The 17384-nt window shown below is 44.7% G+C and overlaps 1 protein-coding gene across 1 annotated transcript; it reads left to right on the top strand.

Annotated features, from left to right (window-relative positions):
* The first annotated feature begins 326 nt into the window (after positions 1-326).
* LOC144495278 (bone morphogenetic protein 2) lies at positions 327-13460 on the top strand. Its single transcript, XM_078215350.1, has 4 exons — positions 327-600; positions 2394-2994; positions 13086-13181; positions 13272-13460. The coding sequence occupies exons 1-4, from the start codon at positions 327-329 to the stop codon at positions 13387-13389; spliced, it is 1089 nt and encodes a 362-aa protein (XP_078071476.1). The 3' UTR covers positions 13390-13460.
* The last annotated feature ends 3924 nt before the right edge of the window (positions 13461-17384 follow it).

The following is a 17384-nucleotide window of genomic DNA, read 5'->3' as shown; positions in this document are numbered from 1 at the left end:
TATTTGGAGTGCTAATTGATCACCCACCAGTAAGCTTTCAAGTGTCCATTTCTAATCCTATGTTTAACTGCACGCCAAACATATTTCTCTGTCCCTAGGGGGTTAACTACAGATTTCCTGCAGTTTCTTAATGTTATTAATGAGATTCAAAACCTGCCAAATGTTTAAAGAATTTGCAATTAATTACAAGTTTCCTGGCTGGAGTTCATTATTACTCTCTCTCTCTCGCTCCCCAACCCCCCCTTCTGTTCTTTCAGGCTCATATTCAGGACACTCACAGCAATCAGCTAGGAGTGTGCTGGGGAAAAATGAGTTTAAAAAACAAAATGCCAAGGGAACCATTCCGCTTTCTTTCTGGATCTTTGTTGTTCATCTCTTTTTTAACATCAGGGATGAATTGCTACGCAGAAAGTAATCAGATACAGCAACCATTCAGTAAGGCCATTTTGGAGATGTTGCATATAAACACACTTACATTTCCACGGCGTATCAAGCTTCACCCTTACATGAGAATGATCTATCAGCAACTCAGCTCATCGGAGACCAAGGACTCCACTGCAACTGAGGGAACTCTGGTCCAAAGCTTCCGCAGTGTCAAAGGTACAATGTATTATAAATTCATTTAGCTTGGGTGTCTTAATTCAAAGCTATTTCAGTCAAACTTATTTTTCGAATGAAATTCTCACTTTGCCTTGTTTTTATGTGAACAATTGAATATGGGCCCAGTTACATCCATGCAAGGAGGGAAGGAAGGAAATATTGGACATTATGAAGTTGTTTATTTTGAATTACTGGATTTTTTAAGCATAACAAATGATTGAATGCTAACAAGCATAATATATTAAAACTATCTGATAGCATCCTCAGTAAATGGAAGATAAAACCTTTCTTGAAAATAGCAAAGTGACTCGTTTATGTTGTACAAGAGGCAAAATAACTCACTATCAATCTCAACATTGCCTACTATTGAATACAGACTTGAACACTCAGCAGGTTCTGACAAACATGACATATTCTAGTCAGGTATTAAGGATTCAGTTTTATGTCACATCTAAAACTCCAAAAGTGCAACATTACCTCCACACTTTATCAAACAGTTAGCATTGAATCTGTGCTCTTCAAAAATTATTTCATGGGATGTGGGCAAAGCCAGAATTTATTGCCCATCCCTAATTGCCTTTGAACTGAGCAGCTTGTTAGGTCATTCCAGAGGACAGTAAATAGTCACCCACGTTGCTGTCAGTCTGGAGTTACATGTAGGCCAGTTAAAGGTAAAGACAACAGATTTCCTTTCCTAAAGGACATTATTGAATCAAATGGGTTTTTACAACAATTGATGATAGTTGTCATAATCTTATTAAATGGTGCAGCAGGCTCGAGAGGCCAAAATGCCCATAGTTGAACAACCTTTTCTTCACTTTTTTTATGGTCATTATTACTCGCTTTGTATTCCAGATTTATTAATTGAACTTAAATTCCACCAGCTGCCATGTAGGATTTGAACCCATGTCCCCAGAGCATTAGCCTGAGGCTCTGCATTACTAGTCCAATGACATTATCACGACACCAACATTGTCCCTACCTAAAGTGTGGAGTTTGCACATTCCCCTCGTGTCTGCATGGGTTTCCTCCAGATGCTCCGGTTTCCTCCCACAGTCCAAGGATGTGCAGGTTAGGTGGATTGGCCATGCTAAATTTCCCCTTAGTGTCAGCGGGACTAGCTAGGGTAAAATGCGTGGGGTTATGGAGATAGGGCCTATATGGGATCATGGTCAGTGCAGACTCGATGGGCCAAATCAATTCTGCACTGTAAAATTCTATGATAATTACTAAGTCTCTCGATCCCCATGATCTTGTGACTCTGAGGTGAGAGTGCTATGACTCAGTAGCTTTAAACATACCTAGAGGGAAATTCTCCCAGTGCATGTAGCGCATTGTCACTGTGTCTCCACTGACCTTAATGATGGAGCAGGGTGCCAACCAAAAAGTGAAGAAGTAGCTGAAGAGGTTAAAATGGAAATGAAAATATACAGTAATCTAATAAAGCAATCCCAATATGGGAAAGTAATAGTGAAGAGAATGAAATGTTTGATCATAGATACTTCAGTCTTGTGAATTTAATCCATTTCTGAAAATATTTGATTTTGTTTCTCCTTTTTACAATAATCTACTGATCTACCTGCCTCTCGTGAGGGGGTCCGTCAGTTCAAATACAAACATTCTGCTGTTAACACGATCATAGCAACTCCTTGCATTTGTATAGCACCTGTAATGCATTGAAACATTAGAACAGGATGGATAATGGAAGTCCAGCAAAAGGAAAATTTTCATAAAGGAATCAAATAAACCTCATGCTGATAAATTTCAATTGTTTTTGTCTCTGTTTACTTTAGTTCCTGAATATGACAATCCAGGATGGATATGGTTTAACATATCCAAGCTCAAGCCATCCATGATGACAGCAGAGCTGGTGCTTCTGCGGAGAACTCTTCATCCAAAGTCACTGACGGTCAATGTAACAATACACAATATTGGTTTGCAAGGGAACAACCTCACCATTAGCGATCCACTGGACAAGAAGATTCTGAATCTGAGTGAGCTACCATCCTCTGGCTATGACACATTTAACGTTTCCACCATTCTGAGACAGTGGACAGTGGATGTGATAGGATTTCAGTTCCAGTTTACTGATGACAGTGGGAGTCTGGTATTGCACGATGCTCTGACTCAAAGCCTCTACTGCCTCGACACCAGCTCTCAGGATGAGCCACTACTTGTTGCCTATCGGTTGGCACTGTCCGAAAGGAGAAAGTTGGCAAATCTGCGCAGCAGCAGGAACAGCCAGAGGAGTTCCAGGGAACAGAGGTGGAAATCCTCACCCAGCAGAGATATTTCCAGAATGTGTAGCTTGCACCTGCGCTACTTGAACTTACAATCTTTGAAGTTAAATGACTGGATCCTCGAACCACAGGGTTTCTACGCTAATGTCTGCAGGTGAGTTCTAAACCAGTACTGGCTCTAGTATCATCCAGGTTAACTTTTTTGGAGAGAAACAGACCAATTCTTTCCCTTTAGTTTTGAAACTTTTCTTTTTAAACCTTCCTGCTTTCCAACCTCCTTCTAACTATCATTCCCGCTCATTGTCCATCAATTTGGCAAATATATAATATCATGGCCTGGAACGCTATTCACACTGAATCCTACTTTTATTATATTTTATAAAATAATGGAACCATACAGCACAGAATGAAGTCATACCACCCATTGTTCCTGTGCCAGCCTTTTTGAAAGAGCTTTCTGGTTTGACTTTCTCCCCTGTTCTTTCACCGTCATCCTGCATTTTATTTTTCTTTCAAATTCCTTTTCAAGTATATACCAAATTCCCTTTTGCAAGTTAAAGTGGAGCTGCTTCTACCACTTTTATAAGGAGTGCAGTCCCAGACTCTCTAGTGTTGTCACATAACTGATGGAGTCTTTCACCAGTGGTCAATGAAGTGTAGAGACACCTTGAGGTGATCCTTACTGCTGGTCACCATCATAAGCTCAGTGAAGGAAGTGTGGCCCCTGCTTGAAACTCCCGTTCAGTCACAGACCTTTATTTATGTTTGATTGTGTATGGATGCAGGAGCCAATGTTCAGACTCAGTGGAGAGGAAAATGTTGCCAGGCTCTTCAGATAGACTACTTTTGGATTTAGTTTTGCAGCAAATTAGCAGGTGCAGTAATGGTCAAGATAAAACCAACACACAAGACCAAATGCTCACCAACTCAGAGAAAGAAAAGTAGGAGCTTGCATTTCTAAAGCTTCTTGACAGCTTCGGGGCATCCCATCATGCTTTATAAATATTGAAGAACCTTTGGGACTGGATTTTCAAATTGAGGTCAAGAAGCCATTGCCCAGGTCCTGAATCTGTTCCTGAGCTGTCACAATGCTGTTTATAAATCAAAATGGCCTGATTGACCAGGAGGTGAGTTCAGTGGGTCTTAGTGCCCCCAGAAGACGAGAGCTGTCTGCATGGTACAAGTGACAAAAATATGTTGGGGGTTGCTGTTGCCTTACCAATTAGGGCAGAATGTTAGGAAATCGAATGTGGCAAGAAGTGGCCATGAAGGACAAGGTTCGTGCCAGCACTAGTTAGCCCCACACAACTGAATAAATATAAACTACAACAAAACTTACTTGGGTCCTGAGAAGAAACAACTGTGCACAAAACTATTCTAGCTTACCTCAAAAAAATTGAAAATTGCACTGCTGAATGGACAGGCCGTAATGAGCTCTTTAATGAGTTCAAGGGAACATTAATGTGCAGTCATAGTGTTCCCCACTTCCTCCACCTCACAGACCCTTTGAAACTCTCAACATTCAGATCTCAACATGATCACTGGGATTTTTTATTTGGTCATTGGGACATGGGCGTTGCTGGCAGGGCCAGCGTTTATTGCCCATCCTTGAGGAGCATTTAAGAATCTACCACATTGCTGTGGGTCTGGAGTCACATGCAAGCCAGACCAGGTGATGACAGCAGATTTCCTTCCCTAAAGGATATTAGTGAATCAGATGGGTTTTTACGGCAATCAACAATGGTTTCACGGTCATCATTAGAATTTTAATTCCAGATTTTTATTGAATTCAATTTCACCATATGCTGTGGTGGGATTCAAAGTAAGAAGTCTCACAACACCAGGTTAAAGTCCAACAGGTTTATTTGGTAGCAAATACCATAAGCTTTCGGAGCAATGCTCCTTCGTCAGATGGAGTGGTCTCTGTTGGACTTTAACCTGGTGTTGTGAGACTTCTTACTGTGCTTACCCCAGTCCAACGCCGGCATCTCCACATCGTGGGATTCAAACCCAGGTCCCCAGAGCATTGCCCTGGGTCTCTGGATTACTAGACCAGTGACAATACCACTACGTCACTGCCTCCCCATAATTTTTGAATTTGAATTCCTGCTTAGAATCATAGAGTTATAGAATCCTACAGTACAGAAGGAGGCCATTTGGCCCATCGAGTTTGCACTGACCATAATCCCACCCAGGCCTAAGCCCAATAACCCCATACATTTACCCTGTTAGTCCCCCTGACACTAAGGGGCAATTTAGAATGGCCAAGCCACCTAACCTGCACATCTTTAGACTGTGGGAGGAAACCAGAGCACCCGGAGGAAACCCCGTAGACACGGGGAAAATGTGCAAACTCCACACAGACAATGACCCAAGCTGGGAATCGAACCCGGGTCCCTGGCACTGTGAGACAGCAGTGTTAACCACTTGCCTTTTGTTCTGGGTCCCGAACTGGTGGCACTTTGAAAGTCTAGTCCTTGTAGAACAGTAAAGAACAACAATGCGCATAGCAAGAATAATAGGTCCTACAAACAGCAAGACCCTTAAACATGGACTGCAGTGGTTCAAGCTGGTGGTTCACTATCTTCTCAAGGGCAATTAGGAATGGGCAATAAAAAGGCTGGCTTAGCCATCGATGTCCATCCCACAGAGTCATAGCGTTATAGAGGTCGACAGTACAGAAAAGGCCCTTCAGCCCATCACATCTGTGCCAGTCAGAAATAACCACCTAACAATTATAATCCCATTTTCCAGCTCATAACCTTGTATGACTTGGCATTGCAAGTGCACATCTAAATACCTTTTGAATGTTATGAGGGTCCACATCTCCACCACCCTTTCAGGCAGTGAGTTCCAGACTCCCACCACCCTCTGGGTGAAAAAGGTTTTCCTCACATCCCCCCTAAACCTCCTGTCCCTTGCCTTAAATCTATGGCCCCAGGTCATTGACCCTCCACTAAGGGGAAATGCTTCTTCCTGTCTGTTATAACCATGCCTCTCATAATTTTACACATCTCAATCTGTCTCCTCTGCTCCAAGGAAAACAACCCAAGTCTATCCAATCTCTCTTCATAAGTAAAACTCTTCAGCCCAGGGAACATCCTGGTAAATCTTCTCTGCACCCTTTCCAAAGCCATCACATCCCTCCTATAATGTGGATTCCAGCACTGCACACAATACTCTAGTTGGGGCCTAACCAACGTTTTATATAGTTCCAGCAAAACCTTCCTGTTCTTAAACTCTATGCCACGGCTAATAAAGGCAATTATACAATATGCATTCCACTTTATCCACCTATCCTGCTACGTTAAAGGACCGGTGTACAAGCACACCAAAGTCCCTCTGATCCTCAGTGCTTCCCAGGGCCTGCCATTCACCATCTATTCCCTTGTCTTATTTGTCCTGCTCAAGTGCATTGCTTCACACTTATCCTGATTGAATTCCATTTGCTGCTGATCAGTACTTCTATATCCTCTTGTAATCACCCCATCAATTTTCGTATCATTCACAACTTACTGATCAACTCTCCTAAATCACTTACATACACTACAGACAGCAAGGGCCCCAACATTGATTCCTGCGGGACCTCACTGGACACAGGCTTCCAGTCAGAAGAACGTCCCTTGACCATCCCCTCTGCTTCCTGCCACTTAGCCAATTCTGAATGCAATTGGCCAAACTTTCTTGGATCCTATAGACTCTTACCTTTGCTATCATTCTCTCATATGAGACCTTATCAAAAGTCTTACTGAAGTCCAAGTGCATTGCCCTCATCTAACACCTGGTCACCTCTTTGGAAAATTCAAACAAGTTGGCCAGACATGACGTCTTTTTAATAAAACAATGCTGACTGTCCTTGGTTAACCCCTGCCTCTCCAAACGCAGATTATCATAGAAATCATAGAAATCATAGAAACCCTACAGTACAGAAAGAGGCCATTTGGCCCATCGAGTCTGCACCGACCACAATCCCACCCAGGCCCTACCCCCATATCCCTACATATTTTACCCACTAATCCCTCTAATCTACACATCCCAGGACACTACGGGCAATTTTAGCATGGCCAATCAACCTAACCCGCACATCTTTGGACTGTGGGAGGAAACCGGAGCACCCGGAGGAAACCCACGCAGACACGAGGAGAATGTGCAAACTCCACACAGACAGTGACCCAAGCCGGGAATCGAACCCAGCTTTGTCTTTCCAAATTGCTTCCAACAATTTCTCCACCACTGAGGTTAGACTGACTGGCCTGTAGTTTCCTGGTATATCCCTTCCTCCCTTCTTGAATAATGGTACCACATTGGCTGTCCTCCAGTCCTTTGGCACCTCTCCTGTGGCCAGCGAGGAATTGAAAATTATTGCTAGATTTTTCCTCAAATGTCTCATTCAACAGCCTGGGATACATTTCATCCATCCCTGGCGATTTATCTACTTTTAAGCCTGCCAAACCACTCAGAACCTCCTCTTAATTTCTTTAACTGTATCATAGTCCTTCTCTCTGATTTCTATACCCACATCATCCTTCTCACTAGTGAACACCAACACAAAGTATTCATTTAGAAATTTACCTACGTCTTCCAGCCTCACACACAAATTACCACTATGATCCTTATTGGGCCCTACTCTTTCCCTAATTATGCTTTTACCCTGATTTTCCTTTATTTTACCTGCCAGTACTGTCTCATGTCCCCTTTTTGCAAACCTAATTTCTTTTTTAAAGTTCCCTCCTGTACATTCTGTTCTCCTCTAGGGCTTCTGCTGTTTTGAGCCCTCAATATCTGCCATAAGCCTCCCATTTTCTTTTGATCCAATGCTGCATGTTCCTCAATATCCAGGGTTCACTTGATTTGTTGGTTTTCGTTATTGGATCAGGTTGGGTCTGCACTCTTCCTATTTCCTTCTTGAATGCGCCCCACTCTTCCGTCACAGATTTACCTAAAACTGTCTGCTCTCAGTCCACTCTTACCAAATCATATTTGATCTTATTAAAATCAACCTTAGAATTTTGACTTATGAACTTTTCCATAATAATCTTGAATCTAACTGAGTTATGATCGCTGTCTGCAAAATGCTCTCATACTGACACTTCAATCACTTGCCCTGCTTTGTTACCTAAACTTAAATCCAGGACTGCCCCCTCTCTTGTAGAACCTTCTATGTACTGGCTTAAAACATTCTTCTGGACACATTTTAAGAATTCTGCTCCCTCTAAACCTTTCACACTATGACTACCCCAGTTAATGGTGGGGAAGTTTAAATCCCCACTATCACCACCTTATTACTTTTAAACTTCTGAAATTTGCCTGCATATCTGTTCTTCCAAATCTCTCTGACTGTTAGGGGGGCTATAGAACATTCCCAGCAATGTGATTGCTCCTTTTTGGTTTTTAAGTTCTACCCATGTTCTTCATTTGAAGAGCCTTCGAAGATGCCATCACTCCTTTCTGCTACAATTAATTCCCTGATGAAATTGCGACACCCCTTCCTCTTTAACCACCTTCCCTGTCTCTCCTGAAGATGCTATATCCTGGAATATTGAATTGCCAATCTTGCCTCTCTCTCAACAATGTCGCTGTGACAGCAGTTACATCATACACCATGTTTTAATTTGTGCCCTCAACTCATCTGCCTTGCTTGTCAGATTCTTTGTATTAAAATAAATACCATCCAATCTTGCCAAACTCCCTTGTGCCTTAACTGGCTTATAACATCTATGCCTTCTTTACTTTTATAGTGTCATAGAGATATACAGCATGGAAACAGGGCCTTCAGCCCAACTTGTCCATGCTGACCAGGTTTCCTAAACTGAACTAGTCCCATTTGCCTGTGTTTGGCCCATAGCCCTCTAAACCTTTCCCATCCATGTACCTGTTCAAATGGCTTTTAAATGTTGTAATTGTACCCATCTCTACCACCTCCTCTGGCAGCTGATTCCATATACGCACCACTCTCTGCGACAAAAAGTTGCTCCTTAGGTCCCTTTTAAATCTTCTCCTCTTACCTTAAACCTTTGCCCATTTGGACTCCCCTACCCTGGAGAAAGAAAACCTTATCTATTCCCCTCATGATTTTATAAACCTCAATAAGGTTTAAAAACCTCATCCTACTATGCTCCAGGGAAAAAAGTCCCAGCCTATCCAGCCTCTCCTTATAATTCAAACATTCCAGTCCTGTTAACACCCTTGTAAATCTTTTTTGAACCCTTTCTGTTTAATAACATCCTTCCTACAGCAGAGTGACCAGAATTGTATGCAGTATTCCAAAATGTGGCCTTACCAACGTCTTGTAGAGTTGTAATATAACGTTCCAACTGCTGTACTCAATGCTCTGACCAATGAAGGCAAGTGTGACAAGTGCCTTCTTCACCATCCTGACAACCTGTGATGCCACTTTCAAGGAACTAAGTACCTGCACCCCTCGGTCTCTCTGTTTGACTCTGCCAGGGCCATTTCATTAACTGTGTATGTCCTGCCCTGGTTTGTCTGACCAAAATGCAATACCTCACATTTATCTGAATTAAACTCTATCTGCCATACCTCAGCCCACTGGCCCAGTTGATCAAGATCCCATTGTAGTCTTAGATAACCTTCTTCACTGTCCACTATGCCACCAATTTTGGTGACATCTGCAAACGTACCAGTCAAGCCTTCTATATTCTAATCCAAACCGTTTATATAAATGACAAACAACAGTAGACCCAGCACTGATCCTTGTGGCACACTGCTGGTCGCAAGCCTCCAGTCTAAAAAACAGCCCTTTACCACTCCCTATGTCTCCTACCGGCAATGATGTGGAGATGCTGGCGTTGGACTGGGGTAAACACAGTAAGAAGTCTCACAACACCAGATTAAAGTCCAACAGGTTTATTTGGTAGCAAAAGCCACTAACTTTCGGAGCACTGCTCCTTCATCGGGTAAGTGGGAGTTCTGTTCACAAACAGGGCATATAAAGACACAAACTCAATTTACAAAATAATGGTTGGAATTCGAGTCTTTACAGGTAATCAAGTCTTAAAGGTACAGACAATGTGAGTGGAGAGAGGGTTAAGCACAGGTTAAAGAGATGTGTATTGTCTCCAGCCAGGACAGTTAGTGAGGTTTTGCAAGCCCAGGCAAGTCGTGGGGGTTACAGATAGTGTGACATGAACCCAAGATCCCGGTTGAGGCCGTCCTCATGTGTGCGGAACTTGGCTATCAGTCTCTGCTCAGCGACTCTGCGTTGTCGTGTGTCGTGAAGGCCGCCTTGGAGAATGCTTACCCGAAGATCAGAGGCCGAATGCCCGTGACCGCTGAAGTGTTTGAACACTTGTGCAGGTACTTAGTTCCTTGAAAGTGGCATATGCTTTCTTTTTTTATTGACCTGAGCCTCAATATCTCTAGTCACCTAGTATTCCTTACTCTTGCCAGCACTGCCCTTCACAGTAACAGAAACATGCTGGCCCTAAACTCTTGTTGCTTTTGAAAGCCTCCCACTTGCTGGATGTTCCTCTACCTGTGAATAGTCTCCCCCAATCAACTTTTGAATGTTCCTTACTAATACCATCAAAATCGGCCTTGCCCCAATTTAGAACTTTAACTTGTGGACCAGACCTATCCTATTCCATAACTATTTTAAAACAAATAGAACTATGGTCACTGATCCCAAAGTGCTCCCCCACTAACACTTCTGTCACCTACCCTTCCTTATTTCCCAAGAGGAGATCGAGTTTTGCCCCTGCTCTAGTAGGGCCATCTACATATTGATTGAGAAATTTTTCATGATAACATTTAACAAATTCCTTCCCATCTAAGCCCTTAACACTATGCAGTCCCAGTCTATGTTTGGAAAGTTAAAATTGCCCACAATTACAACCCTATTATTCTTGCAGCTATCTGCGATCTCCCTACATATTTGCTCCTCAATTTTCCACTGACTATTGGGGGGGCCTATAGTACAATCCCAACAAAGTGATCACCCCTTCTTATTTCTCAGTTTCATCCATATAGCCTCACTGAACGATCTTTCAGGAATATCCTCCCCAAGTACTGCACTGATGTTTTCCCTAATCAAGAACGCAACTCTCCCTCTTCTCTTGCCTCCCCTTCTATCCTTCCGATAGCATCTGTACCCTGGAACATTGAGCTGTGATAGCCCGGTCCCATGTATCCACCCATGCCCTGAGTTCATCTGCCTTACCTGTCAGGCCTCTTGCATTTAAATAAATGCAGTTAATTCATCAATCTTCCCTTTTCTCCTACCATGCCCATTCCTGCATTGTGTATTGAATTTGCTCTCTTTAAATTCTGTATTAGCCTCAACGTCCTCTTTTGTCTCAATACTCTTTAGTGACCCACCCTCCTGCCAGACTAGTTTAGACCCTCCCAAGTAGCTTTTACAAATCTCTCCGTCAATATATTGGTCCCTCTCCAGTTCAGGTGCAACCTGTCCCTCTTGTACAGGTCACCTCGACCCCAGTAGAGTTCCCAATGCTCCAAAAATTTGAATCACTTCTAATTTTGGCTGTGCATCTCCCCCTGAAACTTCTCTCAGGATCCCACCCCCTGCCAAGTTAATATTAACCCTCCCCTATAGCACCAGCAAACCTCCCTCCAAGTACCTGAAAAAAAAGATAATCTGTTTTAATAATGATCATTGAGAAATAAAATTCCTTTGAAATTGTATGATGGAATCTTTTACATCAACTGAGAGGGCAGTTATGGCCGTGGCTTAATGTCTGACCAATTCTGACAATGCAAAGAACAAAGAACAAAGAACAATACAGCACAGGAACAGGCCCTTCGGCCCTCCAAGCCCGCGCCGCTCCCTGGTCCAAACTAGACCATTCTTTTGTATCCCTCCATTCCCACTCCGTTCATATGGCTGTCTAGATAAGTCTTAAACGTTCCCAGTGTGTCCACCTCCACCACCTTGCCTGGCAGCGCATTCCAGGCCCCCACCACCCTCTGTGTAAAATATGTCCTTCTGATATCTGTGTTAAACCTCACCCCTTCACCTTGAACCTATGACCCCTCGTGAACGTCACCACCGACCTGGGGAAAAGCTTCCCACCGTTCACCCTATCTATGCTTTTCATAATTTTATACACCTCTATTAAGTCCCCCCTCATCCTCCGTCTTTCCAGGGAGAACAACCCCAGTTTACCCAATCTCTCCTCATAACTAAGCCCCTCCATACCAGGCAACATCCTGGTAATCCTCCTCTGTACTCTCTCCAAAGCCTCCACGTCCTTCTGGTAGTGTGGCGACCAGAACTGGACGCAGTATTCCAAATGCGGCCGAACCAACGTTCTATACATCTGCAATATCAGACCCCAACTTTTATACTCTATGCCCCGTCCTATAAAGGCAAGCATGCCATATGCCTTCTTCACCACCTTCGACGTCACTTTCAAGGATCTGTGGACTTGCACACCCAGGTCCCTCTGTGTATCTACACCCTTTATGGTTCTGCCATTTATCGTATAGCTCCTCCCTACATTATTTCTACCAAAATGCATCACTTCGCATTTATTAGGATTGAACTCCATCTGCCATTTCTTTGCCCAAATTTCCAGCCTATCTATATCCTTCTGTAGCTTCTGACAATGCTCCTCACTATCTGCAAGTCCTGCCAATTTTGTGTCGTCCGCAAACTTACTGATCACCCCAGTTACACCTTCTTCCAGATCATCGGTGCAGACTCGATGGGCCGAATGGCCTCCTTCTGCACTGTAGGGATTCTATGATTCTATGATTCTATGATTTATATAAATCACAAACAGCAGAGGTCCCAATACAGAGCCCTGCGGAACACCACTAGTCACAGGCCTCCAGCCGGAAAAAGACCCTTCCACTACCACCCTCTGTCTTCTGTGACCAAGCCAGTTCTCCACCCATCTAGCCACCTCCCCCTTTATCCCATGAGATCCAACCTTTTTCACCAGCCTACCATGAGGGACTTTGTCAAACGCTTTACAGTGCAGCACTCATTCAGTCCTGCACTGTTAGCCTAAACTATTTGCTCATGTCTCTGGAGTGAGATTTGATCTCAGAACCTTCTGACTTGGAGATGCTGCTACTGAGTCATGGCTAACACTGAAAAACGCAGGATACACATCTAAATCCAACTTTAGTGCAACCTGAGTTAAGGAAATCTGCATAATTGGAGTATATCTTCGACGACTATCTACTTTAATGACCCTGACATAAATGGCAGAATTATTTAATTTGTAGATGAATCTACATTTTGTATTTCTCCCGCAGAGGTTATTGTTTCGGCTCAATCTCCGACGAGGAGAAAATGGCAACAACAAGCCCTGCACGGGGAACAGTGAAGCAAAACATAACCACATCACAAAGGCAAGGAAACCGCTCAAATTTTCTCTTGTTCTGTTTTCAATTTTTAAAAAATTCACAGGCCATTAATTTGTCCTGTTTCTTTTCCCATAGGTGGCACTGTATCCCACAGGAATATTCTTCAGTCAGTGTAATGTACACAACAGAGTCTGGAGATATTTTTATTGAGAGGTTGAAAGAGATGTATGTAGAGACTTGTGCATGCAATTAAGATTTTTGTCTGAATGAAACAGTGATTGCCTAATTCTCCCTACATTATCTATACCGTATATTTTCATATTCCAGACAAGAATTATAGCACAAGAGAAATTAATGGATTAAACTATCAATAATGTTTTAGCAAGTGCATAGCATACATAATATTCACACTACTTACATTACAGCTTTATCAATTGAGTTATTAATCTAATGAGAGTCAATTGAATAAACTGGTCCAGTGCCAGTTCAATAAAACTAAGAAAAAGGTTGAATAATGAGTAATTCCATAAATTTGCTGATTTTAAGGTTTTATGATGGGTAACATTTTACGTTCCCCCACTTGCAGATTTGAAGGTGGCAGGGATTGTAAAATCCAACGGCTGGTCTTCCTGTCAGCTCCCTGCCCACCTGCAACTGTCTGAAATTGGAGGGGGGGGGGGGGGGGGCGACATTAGGAGGCATTGGGCCTATTGGGGGTCTGACTGTTACCACCAGTACTTTAACTTCAGAGGTGGGAGGCACACGCCATGCAGTAGGTTTAGCAGCTTTAACTGTACTGGTTGGTTGTGGTCAACAGCAGGGAGTGGTTGGGGAGTACCTCCTTTGGGGGCCTCTGGCCTCTTTGGAGATACTCTCATATTTAACCTTTCTTCTGGTCTCTTGAACCACCCACTCATCGCACTGAATCCCTGACCCTGTATTTACCTGGGTTCCTTAGCATTGGGAACTCCCTGCTGTGGCATGGCTGAGCGTACAGAGAACCAGCAGCTCTCAAAGGCGGATCTTTCTTCTGAGGAGGGGGCAGAATTCTCAACTAATTAACCCTGTTCTGAGGATGGCTGGGGGGGGGGGGGGGGGGGGGGGGTGCGCAGGGGGGGCGGTTTGCAGGGATCATGGTGACCTGTAAAAATCAGTCCCATGTTTCAAAGTGAAATTTGATTTATTCCTTCAAGTTAGTATTCTTGCACCTCAAAGCCATGGATCAGCCATGGAGAGTAAGACAGTGATTTTTTAAATTTACTTTTTCCAGGTTTTTAGAAATTTAGGCTCGTTTTAGAAAAGCGGAAGTAGGCCGCCCGTGGGGCAATCTGGGAAGGCGTGTAGTTTTTTAAAAGTGCGCGGGAGGTTTAAAAAGCAGGCCGCAGTGTGCAGCGTCGGGAGCAGGCAGCGGAGTGAGTGGGAAGCAGAGTGTGAGCTGTAAGGGCTTTGGCTCACAGAGCTTCGGGGGACAGGGCGAGCAGGGGTGAGTTTTAATTCTTAGTTTTTAATTCTTATTTGCTTTTCTCTGTGTACCTTGGTATAAAGGGTCAAATATGAGTGCGAAGCCAGTGTGTTGTTCCCAGTGGAGGATGTGGGAGGTCCTGGAGGCACCTGTCCACATCTGTGAGGGGTGTGTCGAGCTGCGGTTCCTGAGGGACCGTGTTAGGGAGCTGGAACTGCAGCTCGAGGATCTTAGGCTGTTAAGGGAGAATGAGGAGGTGATAGACAAGAGCTATCATCAGGTGGTCACACCAGGGCCACGGGTGGAGGCCAAGTGGGTGACGGCCAGGAAGGGTAAAGCTTGGGTGATTGAGAGCACCCCAGTGGATGTGCCCCCTACACAACATGTACTCCTGCCTGAGTACTGCTGGGGGGGACAGCCCACCTGGGGGAAGCAGCAGTGCCGTGTCTCCGGAGTGGAGTCTGGCCCTGTAACTCAGAGGGCTAAGGAAAGGAGGAGGAAGGTGGTATTAATCGGGGACTCGACAGTTAGGGGGTCGGACAGGCGTTTTTGTGGAGGCAGGAGGGAGTCTCGGATGGTGGTCTGCCTCCCTGGGGCCGGGATCCAGGATGTCGCTGGTCGAGTCCCAGAAATCCTGAGGGGGGGAGGGAGAGGAGCCTGAGGTAGCGGTACATATTGGTACCGCTGAAGTGGGTAGGAAGGGGGAAGGGGTCATAAAAAGAGAGTATAGGAAATTGGGGAGACAGCTGAGAAGGAGGAAAGCAAAGGTAGTAATCTCAGGATTGCTGCCTGTGCCACAGGAAGGTGAGGGCAGGAATGGAGTGAGGTGGAGGATGAATGTGTGGCTGAGGGACTGGTGCAGGGGGCAGGGATTCAGGTTCCTGGACATTGGGACCTCTTTAGGGGCAGGTGTGACCTGTACACAAAAAACGGGCGACACTTGAATCCCAGGGGGACCAATATCCTGGCGGGAAGGTTGGCTAAGGCTACTGGGGAGAGTTTAAACTAGATAGGTTGGGGGGAGGGGATCGAGACGAGGTGACTGGGAGCGAGGAACTTAGCTCACAAACAGAGAAGGGTTATAGACAGTGCAAGAGGGAGGATGGACAGGGGATAGAGAAGGGTAATTATAGGCCGGTGAGCTTGACGTCCGTGGTGGGGAAGTTGTTGGAGAAGATTCTTAGAGATAGGATGTATGCGCATTTAGAAAGGAATAAACTCATTAACGATAGTCAGCATGGTTTTGTGAGAGGGAGGTCATGCCTCACTAACCTGGTGGAGTTTTTTGAAGAAGTGACCAGAATGGTTGACGAGGGAAGGGCCGTGGATGTCGTCTATATGGACTTTAGTAAAGCGTTTGACAAAGTCCCTCATGGGAGGCTGGTGAAAAAGGTTGGATCTCATGGGATAAAGGGGGAGGTGGCTAGATGGGTGGAGAACTGGCTTGGTCACAGAAGACAGAGGGTGGTAGTGGAAGGGTCTTTTTCCGGCTGGAGGCCTGTGACTAGTGGTGTTCCGCAGGGCTCTGCACTGGGACCTCTGCTGTTTGTGATTTATATAAACGATCTGGAAGAAGGTGTAACTGGGGTGATCAGTAAGTTTGCGGACGACACAAAATTGGCAGGACTTGCAGATAGTGAGGAGCATTGTCAGAAGCTACAGAAGGATATAGATAGGCTGGAAATTTGGGCAAAGAAATGGCAGATGGAGTTCAATCCTAATAAATGCGAAGTGATGCATTTTGGTAGAAATAATGTAGGGAGGAGCTATACAATAAATGGCAGAACCATAAAGGGTGTAGATACGCAGAGGGACCTGGGTGTGCAAGTCCACAGATCCTTGAAGGTGACGTCACAGGTGGAGAAGGTGGTGAAGAAGGCATATGGCATGCTTGCCTTTATAGGACGGGGCATAGAGTATAAAAGTTGGGGTCTGATGTTGCAGATGTATAGAACGTTGGTTCGGCCGCATTTGGAATACTGCGTCCAGTTCTGGTCGCCACACTACCAGAAGGACGTGGAGGCTTTGGAGAGAGTACAGAGGAGGATTACCAGGATGTTGCCTGGTATGGAGGGGCTTAGTTATGAGGAGAGATTGGGTAAACTGGGGTTGTTCTCCCTGGAAAGACGGAGGATGAGGGGAGACTTAATAGAGGTGTATAAAATTATGAAAGGCATAGATAGGGTGAACAGTGGGAAGCTTTTCCCCAGGTCGGTGGTGACGTTCACAAGGGGTCATAGGTTCAAGGTGAAGAAGGGGAGTTTTAACACGGATATCAGAAGGACATATTTTACACAGAGGGTGGTGGGGGCCTGGAATGCGCTGCCAGGCAAGGTGGTGGAGGCGGACACACTGGGAACATTTAAGACTTATCTAGATAGCCATATGAACGGAGTGGGAATGGAGGGATACAAAAGAATGGTCTAGTTTGGACCAGGGAGCGGCACGGGCTTGGAGGGCCGAAGGGCCTGTTCCTGTGCTGTATTGTTCTTTGTTCTTTGAGAGCTCAGACCAAAGGATTGAGATGTGTTTACTTTAATGCCAGGAGTATAGTGAATAAAGGGGATGAGCTCAGAGTGTGGATCAATGCCTGGAAGTGTGATGTGGTGGCCATTACGGAGACTTGGATGTCTCAGGACAGGACTGGATACTCCATGTGCCGGGATTCAGATGTTTCAGGAAGGCTTGGAGGAAGGCAAGAGAGGGGGTGGAGTGGCACTGCTGATCAGGGATAGTGTCACAGCTGTAGAGAAGGCGTATGCTGTGGAGGGATTGTCTACAGAGTC

This window comes from Mustelus asterias, chromosome 6 (genome assembly GCF_964213995.1).
Source record: "Mustelus asterias chromosome 6, sMusAst1.hap1.1, whole genome shotgun sequence".
In the NCBI taxonomy this organism is placed as follows: domain Eukaryota; kingdom Metazoa; phylum Chordata; class Chondrichthyes; order Carcharhiniformes; family Triakidae; genus Mustelus; species Mustelus asterias.
Note: the sequence above shows the minus strand (reverse complement) of the source record. Positions and strands in the feature narration are given on the sequence as shown.